General features: G+C 45.1%; 1 protein-coding gene and 1 long non-coding RNA gene across 3 annotated transcripts in view; one reads left to right on the top strand and one right to left on the bottom strand.

Moving 5' to 3' along the window:
• LOC136183162 (uncharacterized) overlaps positions 1-20,223 on the bottom strand; it is a 254,481-nt gene that overhangs the window by 41,282 nt on the left and 192,976 nt on the right. The window lies entirely within an intron of this gene.
• The window catches only part of slc12a2 (solute carrier family 12 member 2), a 59,248-nt gene that overhangs the window by 17,071 nt on the left and 21,954 nt on the right, over positions 1-20,223 (top strand). For both annotated transcript variants that reach the window (XM_020649402.3, XM_020649401.3), the window contains exons 2-16: positions 5,965-6,084; positions 7,176-7,251; positions 7,904-7,999; positions 10,935-11,074; positions 12,571-12,681; positions 12,786-12,894; positions 12,974-13,098; positions 14,334-14,418; positions 14,522-14,676; positions 14,761-14,868; positions 14,953-15,076; positions 15,323-15,424; positions 16,945-17,100; positions 17,754-17,853; positions 19,248-19,359. In XM_020649402.3, the coding sequence (XP_020505058.1) occupies positions 5,965-6,084; positions 7,176-7,251; positions 7,904-7,999; positions 10,935-11,074; positions 12,571-12,681; positions 12,786-12,894; positions 12,974-13,098; positions 14,334-14,418; positions 14,522-14,676; positions 14,761-14,868; positions 14,953-15,076; positions 15,323-15,424; positions 16,945-17,100; positions 17,754-17,853; positions 19,248-19,359 (1,719 nt within the window). The remainder of the gene's footprint in view (positions 1-5,964; positions 6,085-7,175; positions 7,252-7,903; positions 8,000-10,934; positions 11,075-12,570; positions 12,682-12,785; positions 12,895-12,973; positions 13,099-14,333; positions 14,419-14,521; positions 14,677-14,760; positions 14,869-14,952; positions 15,077-15,322; positions 15,425-16,944; positions 17,101-17,753; positions 17,854-19,247; positions 19,360-20,223) is intronic.

Raw genomic sequence — 20,223 nt, forward strand, 5'->3', positions numbered from 1 at the left:
TCGATGCTTTGGCATTGTTGGGCAAAGCCGGCCTTTGTGTCGCTTCAGCCATGTAGATGATGCTCACTAACTCGTCCTGTGTCCCCCGTGCACGCTTCCCTGTGCTTCATTCAAACAGTCGCAGCTCTCAGCAGATCCGCTCCTTGAGTTAGAAACTCTGCTTGATGCGAGCAGAAAGCTTTGGTCTTCTCTTTTGGTCTTCATCAGAAACCAAAAGCATCAAATCAAACAGAAATTTCCACTAGCGTCCAGACTTCTGACGCAGAGACGCAGCTTCTCTTCCTGAGTCTGCCTTGTCAGACTGTGGGATCCTTCTGTTCTGGGATTTTCTGATTTTTCATAGTCGGGAAAATTATGAATTGGGAACAGAACTGAAATAAAAGATGACGGCGTCTTTTTAAAGATTTATTTTTGGGCATTTGGTTCCTTTAATGTAGAGATAGGAGAGAGAGAGTAGGGAATGACATGAGGGAAAGGAGCCACAGGTCGGATTCAAACCTGGGCCATCCGTTCCGAGGACTACAGCCTCCAAACATGGGGCGCACACTCTTAACCACTGCGCCACCAGCGCCCCGATGACGATTAATCAAAGCTTTGAACATCTTCTTCTTCAAGGTGCCTAAAAACATCCTAAAGGGTAGATTATTGTCTGAATAGTTCCATCCATCCATCATCTATACCAGTTGATCCCGTTTAGGGTCGCGGGCTGCTGGAGCCGATCCCAGCTGTCATTGGGCGAGAGGCGGGGTTACACCCTGGACTGATCACCAGCCAATCACAGGGCTGACATGTAGAGACAGACAACCAGCTACACTCACATTCACACCTACGGACAATTTAGAGTCTCCAGTTAACCTAACGAGCATGTGTTTGGACTGTGGGAGGAAGTCAGAGTACCCAGAGAGAACCCACACATGCACAGAGAGGCTCCTGTCAGACGGGGATTCAAACCAGGAACCTCCTCGCTGAGGGGACAGTGCATAACCACTGCACCACCGTGCGAGTGTCGTATTTAGATTTTATACTGCTGCAGCACTTATGCCCTTATAAGGACAGGAGGGGGGTAGGGCACAACTTGATTTCTGTTCTTTCAGTCGTCAGTGTAAGAAATCAGACGAGCGTTACGCAAACTGTTGGAGGTGCATCAGAGACCCAGTTGGCGTCACTTCTGACCCTCTTCTACCAAATCATCCAAACAGATGTTCCCTCTGTCTCTGCCCGAGTCCCTAAAGCCTGATCAGCTGCAGACCTTTATATCCGAGTTACATAATGACCACAGCGGCTCAACTTCACATCACCGTCGGTGGAGGATGTGCCGTCCCACAGCACAGCTGGGTCCATCATCAACAGATTTACTTACCTTTGTTGTTGTTTAAGTATTAAAATCTATGGAGCCAAATCCAAACACTGCAGAACCAGAGACACATCGGGCTACATTACGAGTTTAAAAACACATTTCATAACCTTTCAGCCGTGGTAAGGGGTTTCACACCTGCAGAAAACTCCTGAATAGTCTCCTGAAATGTTCAAGATGTTTTCAGGAGTCTGATGTGAAAGCAGCTATTTTATAACGTTTTCTCACATTAAAGGCTTTATATGCGGTGATGTAAACAAACTGAAGATAGGACTCTGAAAGCATCACAGACAGTGGGACTCGGGTGTTACACCCATTGTAGACAGTCATGACTCACAGAGTTATTTCAGAGGATATACTTGATTTCTATTATATTTAAGTGTGAAAAATCGCACATTAAGCCTTTAAGACCAACTGACAAATCTGAGTTTTTAGATTCTGTTTCAATCTCTGGAAGTAGTCATTGGGAACATCCCTAGAATCCATGTTTACCTTTTCTAAAAACACCGTTTGATTCTCTTTTGGTCAAGAGTGGAGACCTGCTTTTGTCTCATCGTATTAAATCTGTCTCATTTCTCATGTCTTCATTAAATCCTCTCCTCGTATCTGCTGCTGTCCATAAACTGAGTCGTCATCCGTCGTGGCCGTGTGATGTCACCGCTCCGCTCTGACAGGGTCACTGCTCCCAGTCTGTGGTCTCCTGAGGGGGGGGGGGGGGGGGGGGCGCGGTGTGGGACGACGACAGATCATTTAAATGACAGGATAGGAGTGTGACTCATGTGGAGTCTGAGGCTTTACAGTAAGAGAGCAGCGTCTGAGTCACGGCCTATCAGCTGCTCAGAGTCTTCATTTTAATTTCCTGTTCCTCCGTGTTGTGTGTCACTGTCTGATTTCTTTGTTCTCTTTCTAATGTTAAGACGGTTTGCTCTGTTGACTTTATAATGAGCTGGTCGTGAGTGTACCTAGGGGAATTGTTAATATTGAACTTCCTCCTTTTGTCTTAGTGACTCCTTTCAGGAGGAGGGTGGGGTTGTATCTTCTGCAGGGACTACGTGTTCTTTCTCTCCTTCTCAACCACGTCCTCTGAAACCTGATGGCCGTCCTCTCACAGTCAGATAAGTCTTAGGGGTTTTTGTCAGGATTGGTGTTTTAGGCCGATTTGACAGGATTTGATAGTATCCAAGTTTTGGGATTCTGGTATCCTGAAAACCCTCAAAGTGACACACAGAGCTCCATCCCTGTTTTTAAAGAAATGTGCCTCCACACACATTAAATTAGGATTACATATGGCACGTAGTGAACAGCCATAAGCGCACAGTATGTGTTGAAATCCTCTTAAGATTTTTTCTCATAGTTCACTGTACAGCTCCTACATTGCACCTTTTCTATATTTTTTTTATTCTATTTTTTATATTTTATATTTTACATTTTTAAAATCAATTTATATATTGTAATAGCTTCTTATATTGTATTATTTAAGTTGTTAATTGTTTAGCACCAAAACACCAAGTCAAATTCCTTGTCTGTGTAAATGTACTTGGCAATAAAACCTGATTCTGATTCCAAAATCTGGACCTGATCTCAATATTATTTCCTAGAAGGAAGCCAAAGAATCTCCCTGAGCGTGAGCAGAAAATGTCTTTCTGCCGGTGCAGACGATGGCAGCATTTCACTTTGTATAGCTGACGGCTTATTTCTGTCTTTCTTTGACATGTTGGAGAGGTTGTCCTTCGATTTTTCTTTTTTAGCATCAGACTCGAGCTTTATGTCGGCCTGCATACAGATGAACGCACGCTGTTATAAAAAACAGACGTTCCCTCCGAACACATCCTCTGACTGAAGCAACTTCTAAAGATTCCTGCTAAGAAGTGTCGACAAAATATTTGAAGATTCAGAGTCTTTTCCTCGATGATGTTTCAAGGGAACATCTGTTTTCATGTCAGTGAGCTCTGCAGGCAGATTTCCCCGTCACATTGTTTGGAAGCTCACACCTGATTGGTGCTTTGAGCCGCTACAAGGTGTGCAACCTCTCCACTTCTTGCTTATTTAGCGTTTTACAAGGATAAGAAGGTTGCAGTGTTTTACATCATTTCTCTCCCTCTGTGTTTCTCGAGCATCTTGTCTCTCTCTCTCTCTCTCTCTCTCTCTCTCTCTCTCTCTCTCTCTCTCGCTCTCTCTCTCTCTCTCTCTCTCTCTCTCTCTCTCTCTCTCTCTCGCCCTCGCCCGCTCTGTGGTGGTCTGATGGCTGCAGTGCTGCTGAGTCATTGCGGGGACACATGCAGCCGCCTCTTGGTGACAGATGGCCCAGGTGAAGTAAAGCCGAGTGATTGCTCCCTCCACCCCCCCTCCTGTAACTCGCCTGTGTTCATGTCAGAGAGCGGGCGATCGTGGATAATTTATAACACTGATGAAGCCGTCCGACGGAGCGAAGCGGAGCGTAGTCTTTCACGTTTACTTTCTTTATCTCGACATCAATCTTTAAATCCATCCATGAGCGGCCATGTTGGTTTGATACTGAAGACAGGGAAAGATGAAGGCGCTTCACTGATTGAGACACTGAAGGAGAGTAACGAGTCATATGGAATATATTCAGATCATTTACGCTCTATTGATTCCTCTGCTACAGTTTCTCTTTTTCATTAAAACAGTTTAGATACTCTACACTGCAGTGCTGCACACATTTACAACGCTTACACACCTGCAGAAAACTCCTGGAAAAACTACTGATATTTAGCGTGCGTGCGTGCGTGCGTGTGTGTGTGTGTTCCCTGTGATCGCTGCTCGACCATATTTTCAGGAGTGAAGATGTGAAAACGTCTCTGATGCCTTTACAGACTGGAGCTTATAATCATAAAAACAAAGAATCAACATAAACAGACATGCATACATATGAGTCATGACCACCTGTACAAACTGATGTTTGACCATCAAAAATAAGGGAAGTAGAAAAGACCATGAAGCCCATTGCATGACACCTCAAATGTGACGATTGCAGCTTCAACACCTGGAATATTTTTGGGTTGAAATACTTGACTGTCCCTCTTAAGAAGCTTTACAACCTGCAATGCTCTCCAATAAGAGCCTGTTTTCTCTGCAGCTGATAGTTTATAATAAAATACAGATTGTTTTAGTTATCAAAATTTCTCTTCCTGCTGGAGATCTGCCCGAGAGCTGGAAATGTCAGGCTTGTGTATTTCTGAGTCACGGCTCAGGGTGAAGATTTCAAACAGTTTGCTTCCTGTGTACCATCTTAACTTCTGAAGTGTTTGTTATCTCTGATACATTCATGATTAAAACGGCACAATAAGTCTTTGTGATGTGATTCAGTCCTGGTTAGTTTCCTCTGAACATGCACGACGAAAAATGATGACTGAGCACAGGCAGGAATCCTGCAGATGATGTAGACGTTAGTGTCCTCATCCTCAGTCAAGCCTGAGGGCGGGGGCGGGGGGGGGGGGTTCATGCACACACTATGCTGATCAATGAGCTGGTCCAGGACTGTAACAGTGCACATCCTGTCACTGCTGTGCAACCAGCAACGCAGATCCATTAATCTGAAGGTCGTCCATACTCACAGGAAACGGTCTCAGTATGAAAAAGTCTGATTCAGATCCAGTGCTGTAATTTCAAGGTCAAGACAAAGTAAAATAAGATTTATATTTATGCATGTCCTCTTAGGGCTTCTGTACTTTTCCACTCTGTGTCTGAAGGATGCACGCACGTGTAGGTTTAAACGATCTGGTTATCCCTTCAGTCTCTTTAAATCAGCAGGGGGGGGGGGGTTCTTTGTCCCCGTAGGATGTGTGTTTAGTCATATAAAGTCCTGTAAAATCGAGGGTCATCTCGTTTTTTTTAAAGGAAGTCGGCACCCGCTTCTGTTGTTGTGCAGACGTCCTGTGCGGGTCTGGAGGTCATTATCAGAACTATAAATGCAGTCAGGACAATGAGCCGTGTTCTCCAAAGAGTCCAACAGGGACGACGACAACGTCACACACATTGTGTGCGCACAGGAGGAGGCTTCCTGTGTGTAGCTGCAGTGCGCACACACACACACGCACACACACACATGCTGACAGTGTGTCCGACTGATTTAAAGAGAAAAAAACACATTTACATCTCAGAGTCTCTGCATGTTGTTTGATTGTGCTGTTAATGAAAGGAGCCTGCAGATCACAAGTCTGTCTATTTATTTATATTTGAACATGACAGAGTCGTCTTTATTCTGCCAACAGTTTCAAGCCCTGTAGCCTTCAAACGGACGCACTGAAGCAGCATTTATCTCTCAGAATGAATCAAACGTTTATGTCCCAACTTTTCTCTGAGAGGGCGGGGAATGACATGTGAGAAAGAAGCCACAGGTTGGATTCAAACCCAGGCCTCCCATGTGGAGGTCTACAGCATCTGTACATGGTGCACATGCAGTTACCACTAGGCCACCGGAGCCCCAGAGAATTACTTTTCATAAGTGGCATTGTGATTAAAAACAGAGCCATGCTTTGGTGATTGTTTGCATGACAAGTGGTGCTGAACGCCATCATTTGAAACTCTGCTGTGTCTCTGTTCCTCATGACATCATATTAACATGACTTTATTTATTGTGTTTTTTAAAGGAGCCGTTTGAGGATGGTTTTGCGAACGGCGACGAGCTGACGCCGGCTGAAGAGGCTGCAGCAAAAGAAGCAGCCGAGTCTAAAGGAGTGGTTAAGTTCGGATGGATTAAAGGAGTCCTGGTGAGTCGAAAACTGTGGTTCTGATTTCACTTGTGATTGTACCCGACATAAAAGCCTCTGCATGTTTGTAATATTAAAAAACTATTTCTAAGATAAGAAAACTTCAATGAACCTCACATAGAGAACATTCTTAATATTTAAAATCACTGAATGTGACGGCTGCATTGATCCTTCAGTTTTAATATTCTCGCTCGCGTTCGGTCCGTCTGATTAAAGTGGCGCTCAGGTGAGAAGTGTTCCTCTATGATCTCACCTGTACGTGTGAGCAGCTCACACTGTGTTCAGGATTGTAAAGTCAAAGTGTGAATTACTGCAGGTTGAGTTAGAAGCTGCTCGTTAAAAAAAAAAAAACCACAGAAGAAGAAACCACCGCTTCATGCTGAACTGTATTTGAAACGTCTAAAAGTCAGGTGAATCGTTCAAGTTTAAAAAGTGTCTGGATAGAATCACACTGCCGTATTTAGACGGGAGACATCCCCGTGTCCTCGCCGATATAAACATCAGAGGAGTCTCAGGGTTTTTAAAAAGCTCTTTATAGGCGGGTTGATCCTGCAGAGAGAGAGAGACAGCAGTCCGGATCTGGTGACGCTGCACCTCTGGAGCTAAGAGGGAAACAGAAATAAACTCCCTGTAACTAAAAAACGTAATGCCTGCTGATTCTGCTCAGAGGGGAGGTTAGAGCGTTAAACCAACACAATGAAAAGTTGTGTTCTCTTGCCCGCTTCCATCGCTGCAACACCTGTTGGTTTGACCTGATAACCGCTCTCATAGGTGCGTCCAAAACGGCCGTGTGTGAATGAGTTCTTTATGAACCAGTTCTCTTGCTAGGGTTTTATTATCTTAAGCTAAAGGTACTTCACTACCTGTTTGAATTCAACCCTGCTTTTATTTTGAAATACAGTAAGGCCCTTCTGGTAGATGGAAAGTTAGGACAGGTTAGGGATCTTATAAACGTTTAAAAATCTGTTTTTTTGTTCTGTTATGCATTTGTTTTTGCTGTTCATCACTAAATCGTGTCTCTTTCTAAATTCGAGTGTTATTAGAGATGATTCTTTAAACGCCGCCTCACTAACATCCCCTGGTCTCTGCAGGTCCGCTGCATGCTGAACATCTGGGGTGTGATGCTCTTCATCCGCATGTCCTGGATCGTTGGTCAGGCTGGAATCGGTGAGCAGAACTGAACCTTTGATTTAAAAAAAAAAAAACAAGTTCTTTGTCGGTAAAGATGTGAGAAGAGTTTCTTCACAGGAAAGGGACGCCCTTTAAACGGCCACAACGCCCTTGTTGTGACGCCTTTTGTTCCTTTTTTTAATGTTGAGTAACTTTAGTTTCTACAGAGGTGGGTCAAAATGAGGAACATCACAGGAAACAACAATGACAGGTTCATTTTGAAGTATTACATCAACCCACCTGTGACTGTGCAGGATGAACAAATCGACTGGAGACATTTTAATCTGTTTGCACGTCCCAGACTTCCTCTTCCATGTTCCGGCACAGATCTGATCTCAGCCTGTTGAGAAGTTAGCGAGCTGTGAGGCACGCGGCACATATTTATTTACATTTGTGTCTCCCTGTGTGGTCGGCTCCGACTCTGTGTTCGTCGGTCTGTGTCAGTTATTTTCTCCCTCCCCTCTGACCCCCCCCCCCCTCCCCTGTACTTGTTGATAATTGTGCACTTTGATGTGAAATATCGGCACACAGTGACACTCTGATGTTACTTTTCACGGAGCGATCAGAGGAGCTGTTACAAAACTGTTAACAGAGCTTCACATTCTCCTCAGCTTTTCAAAGGTTCAACTGTGTTTCTCTTTCTCCGCAGCTCTCTCCTGTTTGATCGTCGCCATGGCTACTGTGGTGACAACAATCACCGGCCTCTCCACGTCCGCCATCGCCACCAACGGATTCGTACGAGGAGGTACACGTCACTTTTCTTTACACCCCCCCCCGTAGAGCAGCGTAACAGTCGACCTCTCCGTCCAGCTGATCGCCGTGAAACAAGGAGATCCACATGTGTGTTTGTAACAGCGTGAGCAGCTGTCACTCGTCTGCCGCCGTGTGTGTCGTTGTGTTCAGAGTCAGATGAAAGAGGGGTTATACACACAGCGCCTCGGTCAGAGCTGAAATCCAATCAGATTGCAGCGTGGAGGCGTTGTTGGCTCAGAGTGGGTGGTCTGACACGGATATGAACACATTCCTCCGTCACCGGATTAAAGCTGCTAATGAGGTCAATAAAGATTAAATCATGTCGGGGGGAAATAATATTAAAATCCAACATTTTCTTCTGAACTTTTCCGACTCTCTGAGGGAGATTTAAGTTCGTAGTACCGATGGTTTGGTGTTTGATAAGATGATTGGTTAATAAGAGACATCTGCAGACTGCCACGGGACAGTTCAGATGTTTTTTTAAAGAGTAATTTGAGGGATAGGACAGTGGATAGAGTCAGAAATGGGGGGGGGGGAGAGAGAGTGGATGGGGAATGACATGCAGGACAGGAGCCTCAGGTCGGATTTGAACCTGGGCCGTCCGCTTGGAGGACTACAGCCTCCATACATGGGACGAGCGCACTAACCACTGCGTCACCAATGCTCCATGTTTAGATGTTTTTAACTTCACTAATTTGACGTATGAACCATAGACGCCAACATTAAAGTAGCAGCATACATATTATTCTAAATCCTCTTCTCCATGTTCCTCTAACACTAATGTGTCTCTAGTCTACAAACCCCCCAATGATGAGAAAAGTCCATCCTCTCCATCTTTTGCCTGCTCCACTTTTCAGAAAATGTGTGCTCAAACAGGCCGTTTGGAGATTTTCCCTTCGTGACATCACAAAGGGCAGTAACCCCTCCCTCAGGTGGGTGTCACTCCCACAGCTAGGTGTTTGTTCTGCCCTCTGAGTCTGCCTTCTCACCGTAAACAATAGGACATGGAGCGAGAAAGCCCCCGAGTACACCCAAGCCCTTCCAGACTTTGGAGGAGACTAGGAGCTGTAGTTCTTCCCGGACTGTAACTCCGTCACATCACTGAGCTGCAGGTGTTTATGACCCTGAAGGATCCGTCTCCTCTAAATACATTTAAAGTCGACGTTGACACAAAGACTCGCCTCATAACGCAGATAATCCTGGAGCACATCTCTTCTGTAAAATGTTGTTCGGCCTCGAGTTTGGGTTAGTCAAGTTCATGATCATGAAGAAACCTGATGGGAGAAAACCAGCGTACAAACAAACTGCTTTTCTAATACAAAAACGTTGAGTACAGGACGTTCCAGGTGACTCCAAGAAACCCAGAAAGTCTGCTCTGACTGAGTTACACATCTCTGAGCTTCTACGAGTTTCCTGGCGTCGAAACAAATCCTCTTATTGAATTACACTTTATAGTTTCCTCGTAATCCAGCAGGAATTTCGGCTTGCATGCATCCGATTGGCTAACGCAGAGCATGATGTCACAATCACTTTTGCTGCCAAGTCTCTGTTTCCTGCTGGACTCCTGCATCTTTGTGACTCGGTGAACATGTTAAATACAACGAGAGAGAGAGCGAGCGAGCTGTGTTTGTGTGATGATGATGTCATCATATTAGCATTAGCAGCTCTACTTCCTGCTGTTTTGATCAAACTGGATGGAAGTCTTGCACAGTGGTGTTATTATGATGTTAGTTTTAGTGTCTTAAAAACTTGTTTACACACAGCAGCTCTGTTTGTTTTTATCACAGACCTCGTCATTACCAGGCTCACTAGAAGAAGAAGCTTGAGCTCCACTCGGCCAAAGAGATACTTAAGCGTGTTCTCAAAACAAACATTTACCTTTTGAAGACGATAAAACAAAGAATACATCGCTGACATGAGAATAAAAAACAGACACAGTTTTGTTTTTCAGTCCGTCTGCTTCAGCTCAGAGGAGTTCTGTGTCCGTTTATATCTTAAAATCTATAACTCTCTGGATCCTCTGCTCTTATATTAGACGTGGAGGTCGATTTCTAGGCTGGTAACATCTAAGCATTGTGGGTGTTTTCTTTTTGCTACACCCAAAAAAAAATTATGTTTGGATGCAAGCAAAGTCGAATCAGGCTGTCATCTTTTTTCATTTTTTATTTATTTTTGGGGCTTAATTTAGACAGGACAGCGGTTAGAGTCAGAGAGAGAATGGGGAATGACATGCGGGAAAAGAGCCGCCAGTCGGACTTGAACCCGGACAGCCCGCCTGGAGGACTATAGCCTCCGTGCATGAGGCTAGCATAACCACTAGACTATCTGCGCCCCTTTTTTGTTACATTTCAAAGGCCAAAAAAACTTGACAAGGATCAGGAAAACATTTAGATTTCACACAACGACTCTAGTGGTATAAAAGGGGGGCGAAGTGATCCCCCTTCTGAACCATCTTCAGACGTAGTGACGGAGGGGAGACGGTTTCAGAGGAGCCAGCAGGGGGAGAACAGCGCTGTGTGTCTGTGTGTGTGTGTGAAGCCCCCTTTCTGCTGTTCTTCTGCAACAGCGAAATGCAATGTGACCTCACAGACTGGGACACCACTATAACGCCATCGTGGAATCAACATGGATGCATATTTTAAAGATTTTTTGTGCCTTTATTGGAGAGACACGACAGTGGATAGAGTTGGAAATCAGGGAGAGAGAGAGAGAGGGGAATGACATGCGGGAAAAGGAGCCACAGGCTGGATTTGAACCTGGGCCGCCCGCTTTGAGGACCACAGCCTCCGTACATGGGGCGCGCGCACTCACCACTGCGCCACCAGCGCCCCATGGATGCATATTTAAAGGTCGTCCAGACACAGGGTTGAAAGAATGAACTTCACTTCACATTGACTAACAGCCTGTCTGCTCCCTTCTCTGTCCAGGTGGAGCGTATTACCTGATCTCCAGGAGTCTGGGTCCGGAGTTTGGCGGTGCCATCGGTCTCATCTTCGCCTTCGCCAACGCGGTCGCCGTGGCCATGTACGTGGTCGGCTTCGCTGAGACTGTGGTGGAGCTTCTTGCTGTAAGTCTCTTTGGATCCTGATTTGTGTTTTAGACCTTTACAAAGAACGACCGACAATCTTTCATGGAAATACGACACCTGCTACACCGAATTTCGACAAATAACTTTGACCAACATCGTATATGTGCACCCTATCCATTTATTTTAGAGAGTTAACACCTGCACAAAAATCCTGAAAATTCAGGGTGAGCTCCATGTGTGTACGCAAAAAGCCACATTTTTCTCTCAGACCTTATCCGGCCTTTAACGTCTCGCCTCAGGAGCCGCCCTCCTGACATTCTTATCTTTTGGAGTGCATGTGTGTCACTCAGGTCACTGAGAGCAGGACGAGAGAAAAGCATTTGTAGAAAAGATAATTAATAACTATTTTCTACAGAAAAACAAAAACACAAAGAGCCGGCAACAACAGAGCAATTTGCAGCCTTTTATCTGACGTTTTTCTCCATTAGAAGGAGCCGTGTAATAAAACTGTCTGAGTGGACAAGACGGCGTAATGACGCTTTGTAAACCTGCAGCCTGAGTGCTTACTGTTTCCTCTTTTCTCTGTGAAAACAGACTACAACAGTCTGCTCAGAGGAAAGAGCATTCTCTCAATTTATATTTCAGTTTTGCACTAATTGTTTTATCTAATGCCGTTTTCACATGTGCATTTCTAGAAGATTTCAGGCCGGCTGCTCCTGAAACATTCCTGAGCTGCTTGTTCACACATGCACCTCACACAGGAGATTATCTTCTGGGATGGGAGGAGGGTTTTTTCTTTCAGAAGGCGTGAAGGGATGTAAAAAGAATGACTTGAAAGTGGTGGACGAAGCGACAGTCGGCCACTAGAGCTTCTGTCTTTATATCAAATAAGAATGCAAAAGGAACAGTCAGCCCACAGTATAGACTCACAGGCACACACAAACAGAGACGGTGTGGAGAGACAAAGCATGGAAGCTCATTTCATGCAAAACCAAGAAAACACAATTCCCAAGCATGTATTGAACCTTGTTGCTGTCCTGAAAGGGTCCGGTAGAAGTTGTGTGTGAATACAATATAACAACGAGAGACAAGGGAGGAATGTAGTCATGGCGACCAGCAGCAGGACGTAACCCAAAGTTTTTTTTTTTAGTTTTCTGTACAGATCATCAGTTCAGCACTTGTATCCATATATCTACGATTGTATTAACTTTACTATATCCTACAACAACTTCCACTTTCTTCTCTTTCACCAACCGCCGTCCTTTTTTCAAAATGAAACTTTATTAACAACCGCTCCGTCCCGATTTCACTCGTACAGTGTGACCTCTCCAGCCGTGTCTGACAGGTCGTACAGTGTGATCACATAAATCTCAAGGTCTGGTCGGGCGTCGTAAACAGTTCAGTCGTACAGTGTGAGCTGACTTTTATACAATCGGGGAAAAATCTCACAGTGGGAGCCAGGCTTTAGGTATTCTACATTTCACTTGGACAACTGTCACTGGTGTTATTTAACAACTCCTTTATCTCTCCCTCAGGGTGTAGACGCCATCATGACGGACGAAATCAACGACATCCGAATCATCGGCACCATCACCGTGATCCTCCTCCTCGGTATCTCTGTGGCAGGAATGGAGTGGGAGGCAAAGGTAAGAAGGGGTCTGGCCTCTGATGCACCATCACTGGGGTCGTTTGGGTACAACCTTCCCGGGTTCTGCAGACCGGTTATGAATTGTTGATGTGTTCCCTGCAGGCCCAGATCTTCTTGCTGATTGTCCTCATCACAGCCATCATCAACTACTTCATCGGTACCTTCATCACTATCGAGTCCAAGAAATCGATGGGCTTCTTTGGTTACCACGGTATGACAAGCTTCTGTTAGAGCGTTTGGATTCAGTGTTTTGTCGGCACTGGTTCATTTAAATCTTCTTATTCCATCAGCTGACATCATGTGGGAAAACATGGGTCCAGACTTCAGGCAGGAAACCTTCTTCTCCGTCTTTGCCATCTTCTTCCCTGCAGCCACCGGTATCCTGGCCGGAGCCAACATTTCCGGAGATCTCGCTGTGAGTCCCCTGAAACTATGAACACTGTGATGCCTTTTAAGTTTCTTCTGTGCAGGAGAATTTGTGATGCGTTCAGTGACTAACTCTGTTGTTGGACATAAGGAAACTGCTGAAGAGCTGCAGTGTTGTACCATTTCCAATGATTTAAATCCAATACTGCCCCAAATGTAGTCGTGTTTTGTTCCAGCTGATTGAATTCTACATCATCAGTTTGTCAGCTTGTATTTGTCCCCACTCAGACGACTGTATCAGACTTTCTGCTGGTCTCAGTCAGAGCTCCCTTCAGGGACTCCAGCTGGTGCAGAGAGCTGCTGCCAGGACTTTAACAGACACCAGGAGACATGAACACACTACTCCTGCACAAGCCAACTTATTTATTGACCCAGTCTGTGCCTGGGCGTTTCCCAAATATCAGTGGATTCAGCGCCACCACTTGTCCCTAAACTCCACAAATATGTATCTGAGCTGTCGTAGCCTCAGACATAGATTCATCTTTTGAGCTTTATTTTATCTCCTGCTGTTTTATGATCCCTGGTGTGTTATTGTTTAGAGGAAGAAGGTGCAACACATACATGTATCATAAATCCAGCGTATCCTGTGTAAATGTGTCTGAGTCATGACTGTCTACAATGAGTGAGAAGCTCGAGTCCCGCTGGCTGTGTTGTTGTCAGAGCCGTGTTTACATGGACGGGACGGCCGGCTCCTCCCTTTGTGTATAAAAGCTGTTTTAGTCAAGAACTAGAGAGAAGAAGAAGAAGAACATACTCACTGATTATTTGGATGTTAGTAAGAATTTTTAGATCATGCTCATTCTGTGTCAGTTTACATGCAATGTGAAGCTACGAGCTAACTAAAGAGCGCTAACATTAGCATGCTAACACAACAATGCAGGACACAGGTGATTGCAGCTCCAGCTGAGGACGTTTTGTCCGCCGCTCGCTCTTTTTCAGATCTTTTTCTTTTGAGCATGAGTGGAGAGGAGTTGGAGGTGTGTCTCTGGAGGAGAGCAGAGGCTTCAGCATGGAGGAGGTGTGACCAAACAGGAAGTTTGTTTTGGTTTCATGCTGGAGCTCAAGGGCGACATCTACTGGATCAAAAAGTTGCACATTCTTCCTTAAGTTTTATTCTGTGAAGCACTCAGTCAGCCTGTCAATAAATCTGCTGTAAGAAGTTTATTAGTTATATCTAAAGCAGTTCTACGTTGAATTAAAGGTGTTTGTTGTTTTTTGTTGCAGGACCCTCAGCTGGCCATCCCCAGAGGAACCCTCCTCGCCATCGTGATCACAGGAATCGTCTACCTGGGAGTCGCCGTGTCGACAGGTGCAGCAAAACAAACCTTGAGTCAGACGGTTAAAGGAATCTGCTCTTTTTTTAAAGTGTGTCACATTCCTTAAACAGAATGTTAAAATGTGCATCACCTCAGGCTCGTGCATCGTGAGGGACGCCAGCGGGAACACCAACGACACGGTCAGCTCTCAGTTCATGAACTACACGGATTCCGCCTACAAGATGGGCTACGACTTCTCCGCCTGCAAGAGTGACGGTACCTGCCGCTTCGGACTGCAAAACGACTTCCAGGTTTGTAAAGCGACGACTCAGAGACATCGTCTTTCAGATTTCGGAGTGATGCGTTGTTAACGTCGGGTCGGATCTCTCGTTCAGGTGATGAGTCTGGTTTCTGGTTTCGGACCGATCATTACCGCTGGAATCTTCTCGGCCACGCTGTCCTCGGCTCTGGCCTCTCTCGTCAGTGCGCCCAAAGTGTTCCAGGTGAGACGACAGCGTCCACTTTCAGTTTTGAACGTCTTAGTGTTTGTGTGAGCAGCTTAATATGTTATTCATTTCCTCCTACAGGCTCTGTGCAAGGACAACATCTACCCCGGCCTGAGCATGTTCGCCAAAGGTTATGGCAAAAACAACGAGCCCCTCCGAGGTTACATCCTGACCTTCGGTATCGCTCTGGCCTTCATCCTCATCGGTATGACTGCAGACTGTCCACTCTTTATTAGGAGATTAATGTAGAGAATAAAACTCCTCTTCTTTCACTTAATGAAAATAAAATCATCAGCCAGCTCTGGGGGTCAAAGGGTCAAAGGACATTGACCTGCAATCAAGATTCAAAAAACTTTATTGTCTATCACATTGTGACAGAAAAATGACTTGCATGTTGAAGTTTTTGGTCCGCTCTGAGTCGACTGATGTTTCTTGTTTTTCTTTTTTGCAGCCCAGCTGAACATCATCGCCCCGATCATCTCCAACTTCTTCTTGGCATCGTACGCTTTGATCAACTTCTCCGTGTTCCACGCCTCTCTGGCCAACTCCCCAGGTAAGAGCCAGACCCCAGACCCTGCAGAAACTCTTAAGTAAAAACATGCCGGACCCAGAGGATCTTATCCTCTTGTTTAGTGAGAAGCGTCTCATGAGCCGCAGTGTCACGAGTCCTGTGCAGCGTAATGGTGATGGTGATGGGAAATGATGAGGACTCAGGAGAAATTACTTGAAGCACTTAAGAGTCCGGAGCAGCAGAGTGCCTTAAAGAGCTTAGAGCGGACTTTAACTGCTCACAAGACTCCTGTCAGGCGGCCCATATGGAGCTGAAATGTGCTGCATGCAACAGCATGACGGTGATAATTTACTGTTCACAGAGACGATGATTGAAATGTCTTTAGATATGGTTCGAGCAGCATATTCCGCGCCGTTTTTCTCCTGGATTTTGACTTTGACTTGATTTCTTTTTTAAAAAATCGGGTTCCAGATTGCAAAAAGTCTCAATCTTGTGTAAACTGGCAACGTGCAGTTCCTGTGAAGATGAGACTTTTTACTGCCCTTTGTGATGTCATGAAGGGAAAATCTCCAAACGGCCTGTTTGAGCACACATTTTCTGAAAAGTGGAGCAGACAAAAGACGGAGAGGATGGACTTTTCTCATCATTGGGGGGTTTGTAGACAGACTAGAGACACATGTTAGAGTTAGAGAAACATGGTGAAGAGGATTTTACAAAATATGTGACCTTTAAACTTCCTTAAATGCTATAACATTCTACATTTAGAGACCCATTATTCTGACTAGATAAGGAATTAGAAAAGATTCCCTTCAATTAAGCAGATTTGTGATTATTCAGAATATTAACGGTTCTGATTCACGTTAACTTGAGTTGGAAGCAGACTTAATGAAATAAATTGATGTATTTTAGTGATGCAATCTGAACTGTTCTCAGTGATTTGAGTGAACTAACCCTCTAGTCTGCAGTCGTTGTTATGCATCTGGTTTATTTTGAGTTTTGTGCTTCTTTCCACTCGATACCAAAGCTCTTGCAGAACTCCAGGTACAGATTCTCTCTCTCCTCCCTGCGGGTCGTTCTGTAATAATTACATGGACCTAAATGGTACATGACTCCAGGACTGAAGAGACCAGCTGTAAACACACAACAAACCATGAACCATAGATCTAGTGTGCTGGTCTCTTCAGAGCCGGTCTGAGTGCCGCAGCAGCGTCATGTACCCTTCATGTCCTGTGGTTAGACTCTGTCATTGTGTAACCACACACAGTCCCATCACTAAAACCCCTCTAGTCTAGTCTCTGTGGATCCCAGTACATAAACAGGTAACCCTCTGGTGTTCAGGCTAACAGGAAGCTAACTCCCATTCTTTAACCTCCTCTCGATCCATGCTCTGTCACGGCTGATGATTATTGGCTAAGATGTTTTAAAACTGCAGGTCTGACTCTTCACTCGACCTTAACATGATGAGAGCATTCCCTCTGCCGATCATAAATATTAATATTTTAAACATCATGGACCCCGTGCAGTGAATGTTAAACTGACTTTGAGTCTGGTCGCTGCTGCAGGATGGCGCCCCAGCTTCAAATACTACAACATGTGGGTCTCTCTGGCCGGAGCTGTCCTGTGCTGCGTGGTGATGTTCGTCATCAACTGGTGGGCCGCTCTGCTCACCAACGTCATCGTTCTGTCTCTGTTCATCTACGTCAGCTACAAGAAGCCAGGTGAGTCACGCTGATGTTGAAGGGATGGGATTGGAGAGGAGAGAACAGGGTAGGATGGGAGGGGACGGGATGGGAGGGTACGGGATGGGATGGGACGTTATAGGATGCGAGAGGACAAGATAGGATAGGACAGGATGGGACGAGATGGGCTGGGATGGGACGGGATGGGACAGCCTTTCAGTTGTTAAAAAAAAAACCAATCCCTTTAATAGGATTTCGACCCTTAAATATGTAATAATTTTAGATTAGTTTCAGGCATTTTACTTCACTGAAACCTGCTCACATGTAAGTTCAAGAAAAATGTCTAAACTGATTTGAAACATTTGTAAAATCTGAGAAAATGAACGATAAATATATCTGAGTCAGAGTGAAGTTGTTGACCTCTCGTCACCAAACACCATCAAGTGAATCTATTAGTTTGGTGCATTTGATCCCCCCCTCGCTCACATCCCTGCACACTTCAAACACACAACTGTCCTCGCAGCTTTGAACACACACCTGCGTGCACACTCAGTTTGACACACAGCTACACACACATCCAGAGCTCCTCGGTGCCTTGGACCCCCCACGGGGTCAGAGCTGCCCTCCGACCTGTAAACACTCGAACCTCACCGCTCCGTGTGCCTCTGCCCTGTGTGTGTCCTCTCCTCCAGATGTGAACTGGGGCTCGTCCACGCAGGCTCTGACCTACCACCAGGCCCTGACCCACACGTTGCAACTCAGCGGAGTGGAGGACCACATCAAGAACTTCAGGTAATAAAAACACAAAGACGCATGCTGTAGTTGAACCAGGACGACCTTTGACCCTTGTTTACTGTATTTTATACCACGCTGACTGTATGAGCTCATCTTACAGCGGGCTAAATCATCATCCACTGACTCACTTCTTCTCAAGATAGCATGTGATGTAACCGGTGTTGTAGAACAAGGACAGGACTCAGATCTGGGTCCGACTCAGAAACTGGTGACTCAGAATTTGACTCGGACTTGAACTCTTGAACTGCATTCTGACTCGGGAGACGACGATGAAAAAGACTGTTGTTATGTTTTTGTTAGTTTAATTCTTGGTAAGACCCTGATGATTTATTCAGTTCTGAGTGAAGTCTGAATAGACTCAGACTCAGGTAATAGGGACCTGACTTAAAGGCACACACCAAGGAGGTCGAGGTTTTTGGCTGATTGGTGGTTGGTGAGAGGAATCTCTCTGATTGGCTGTTGGGAGGTTTCATTTCTCTCCAGCTCTCTCAGGTTCAGGAAAGTCCCTTGAGCATGCCGCTGTAGTATCCATGCTTTCATCCATTAGTGTGGTTTCTCATTATTTGTCTCCTCCTCCTCTTCTTTTCTTTTACCACTAAAAGACCAAGAGCTGACAACGCCAGCGCCATTTTCAACTTTTTTATCAGACATTATTCTCCATTAGTAAGCGACCTATAATACGAGTGGTGAGCAACAGCGATGTGAGAATCACATCGGACTACCGCGATTAAAGGCAGCAATGGATGGTGCAGTTGCATCAACAAATATTAAAATGTCATTTAAGATGCATCTTTTTCTGTTTTTACATTGTTGATGGTTGGACAAGAAGTAGTTTCCGATCTCTGAAGATGAGACTCTGTTGCCAAACTTGCATTTTTTTACTGTCGAGCCAAGATGAAGAAACTAAAGTTTAAATGCATTGTTTGTAGTTTCAGGCGATTATGATTGCTCTTAAATTGAACTACAGCTGCTGCTTTTATTTGCACATCTTCAATGTTACACGTGTTTTCCTCTTGTAGCTCATATAGCTCATGTAGCACTTAGTGCGGTGGTGTGTTCAGGAACATGTTAGTGCAGACGTGACTTGGGACGTTTCCATGGCAGCGAACCATCGAGGAGATTAAAGACATCTGATGGTGTCTTGAGAGGGACTCCGGGTTCCTCTGAGCTCCTTCTGCTCTCCTCTCACTACCTCCTTTTTAATCCCAGGGTGATTAACATATTTGCTTTGATGTGCGCTACTCTGCTCCCGTTCTGTTTTTCTTCTTCTTCTGTGTCCTTTACTAAGAAGACAAGAGGTCGTCATGAAAGTCATGCTGAGCCCGTAACATCCAGTAATCCTCTAAATGTTAAACTGTCTGAATGTGCAGCTGATATTTGTGTGATTTCAGACCCCAGTGTTTGGTGATGACCGGTTACCCCAACTCTCGCCCGGCGCTCCTGGATCTGGTCCACAGCTTCACCAAGAACGTGGGCCTGATGATCTGCGGTCACATTCGAATGGTGAGAACAAATCCCGCTGTAGAACAAAAATTAAAAGACGCCCAGCATTGGATAATTCATGTTTTTAATTCAACGAAAATGTGAGGGGAAAACTGCTTTCCATTGGAAACATATTTGTGCGATTTGGACAGTTCTCCCTCTCTTCACTCTCAGCAGCTTTTGGTTAGAAATATCACAGAGGATCTGTCGGGGTCTTTGGAGTACTTAGGGATACTATCGATCCTAAGAACAGAGATTGTTTCGCTTTAAAAAACACGCCCTATCAGAAAGTATTGAAACAACCTGTCGCTTCCCTCTCTGTGTTTTTTTCCCCCCTGATCCTCCGGCTCTCATGTTTGGCTCTTGTTGCGCTCCTACGATATGTGTCAGTGCTTCAAGTGTTCCACAGTCTCCCCGCCCCGCAGCGACCGGAAGGCGAGCTGAACGAGAGGCTTAACTTCTCTGAGCGGGCCCCTGGATGGAGTTACACAGCTATGTGTAAATCTGTAAAGTCCAAACTAAGCTCTCAGTTAGTTGTTGTCAGAGGAGTGAGTCGATGGTTCAGGTTGCACAGAGTCCAGTTTGAGCTCAGTGAGGTGTTAATGAGCTGCATGGACACAAACCATTAATTCACTGCAGAATTACACTGCAACAAAACCCTTCACTCAAAGGGGTCCTCTTCTCCTCTTGATCCCCTCTCAGCTTCTTGTCCTTTTTTCTTAGTGAGCAGCTCTGAAGATGTTTCACCTGATTGTTAAGAAAAGATTCAAAAGAATCATAAAAAAAAATACTTTAGAAAAAACAACCTTGAGATAAACACACTGCCGTTCTCACACGTGCACTCCTGAAAATGTCTAGAAAATGATCAGGCAGGCTGCCTGAATC

The sequence above is a fragment of the Labrus bergylta genome, chromosome 17 (assembly GCF_963930695.1).
Source record: "Labrus bergylta chromosome 17, fLabBer1.1, whole genome shotgun sequence".
Classification (NCBI taxonomy): Eukaryota; Metazoa; Chordata; class Actinopteri; order Labriformes; family Labridae; genus Labrus; species Labrus bergylta.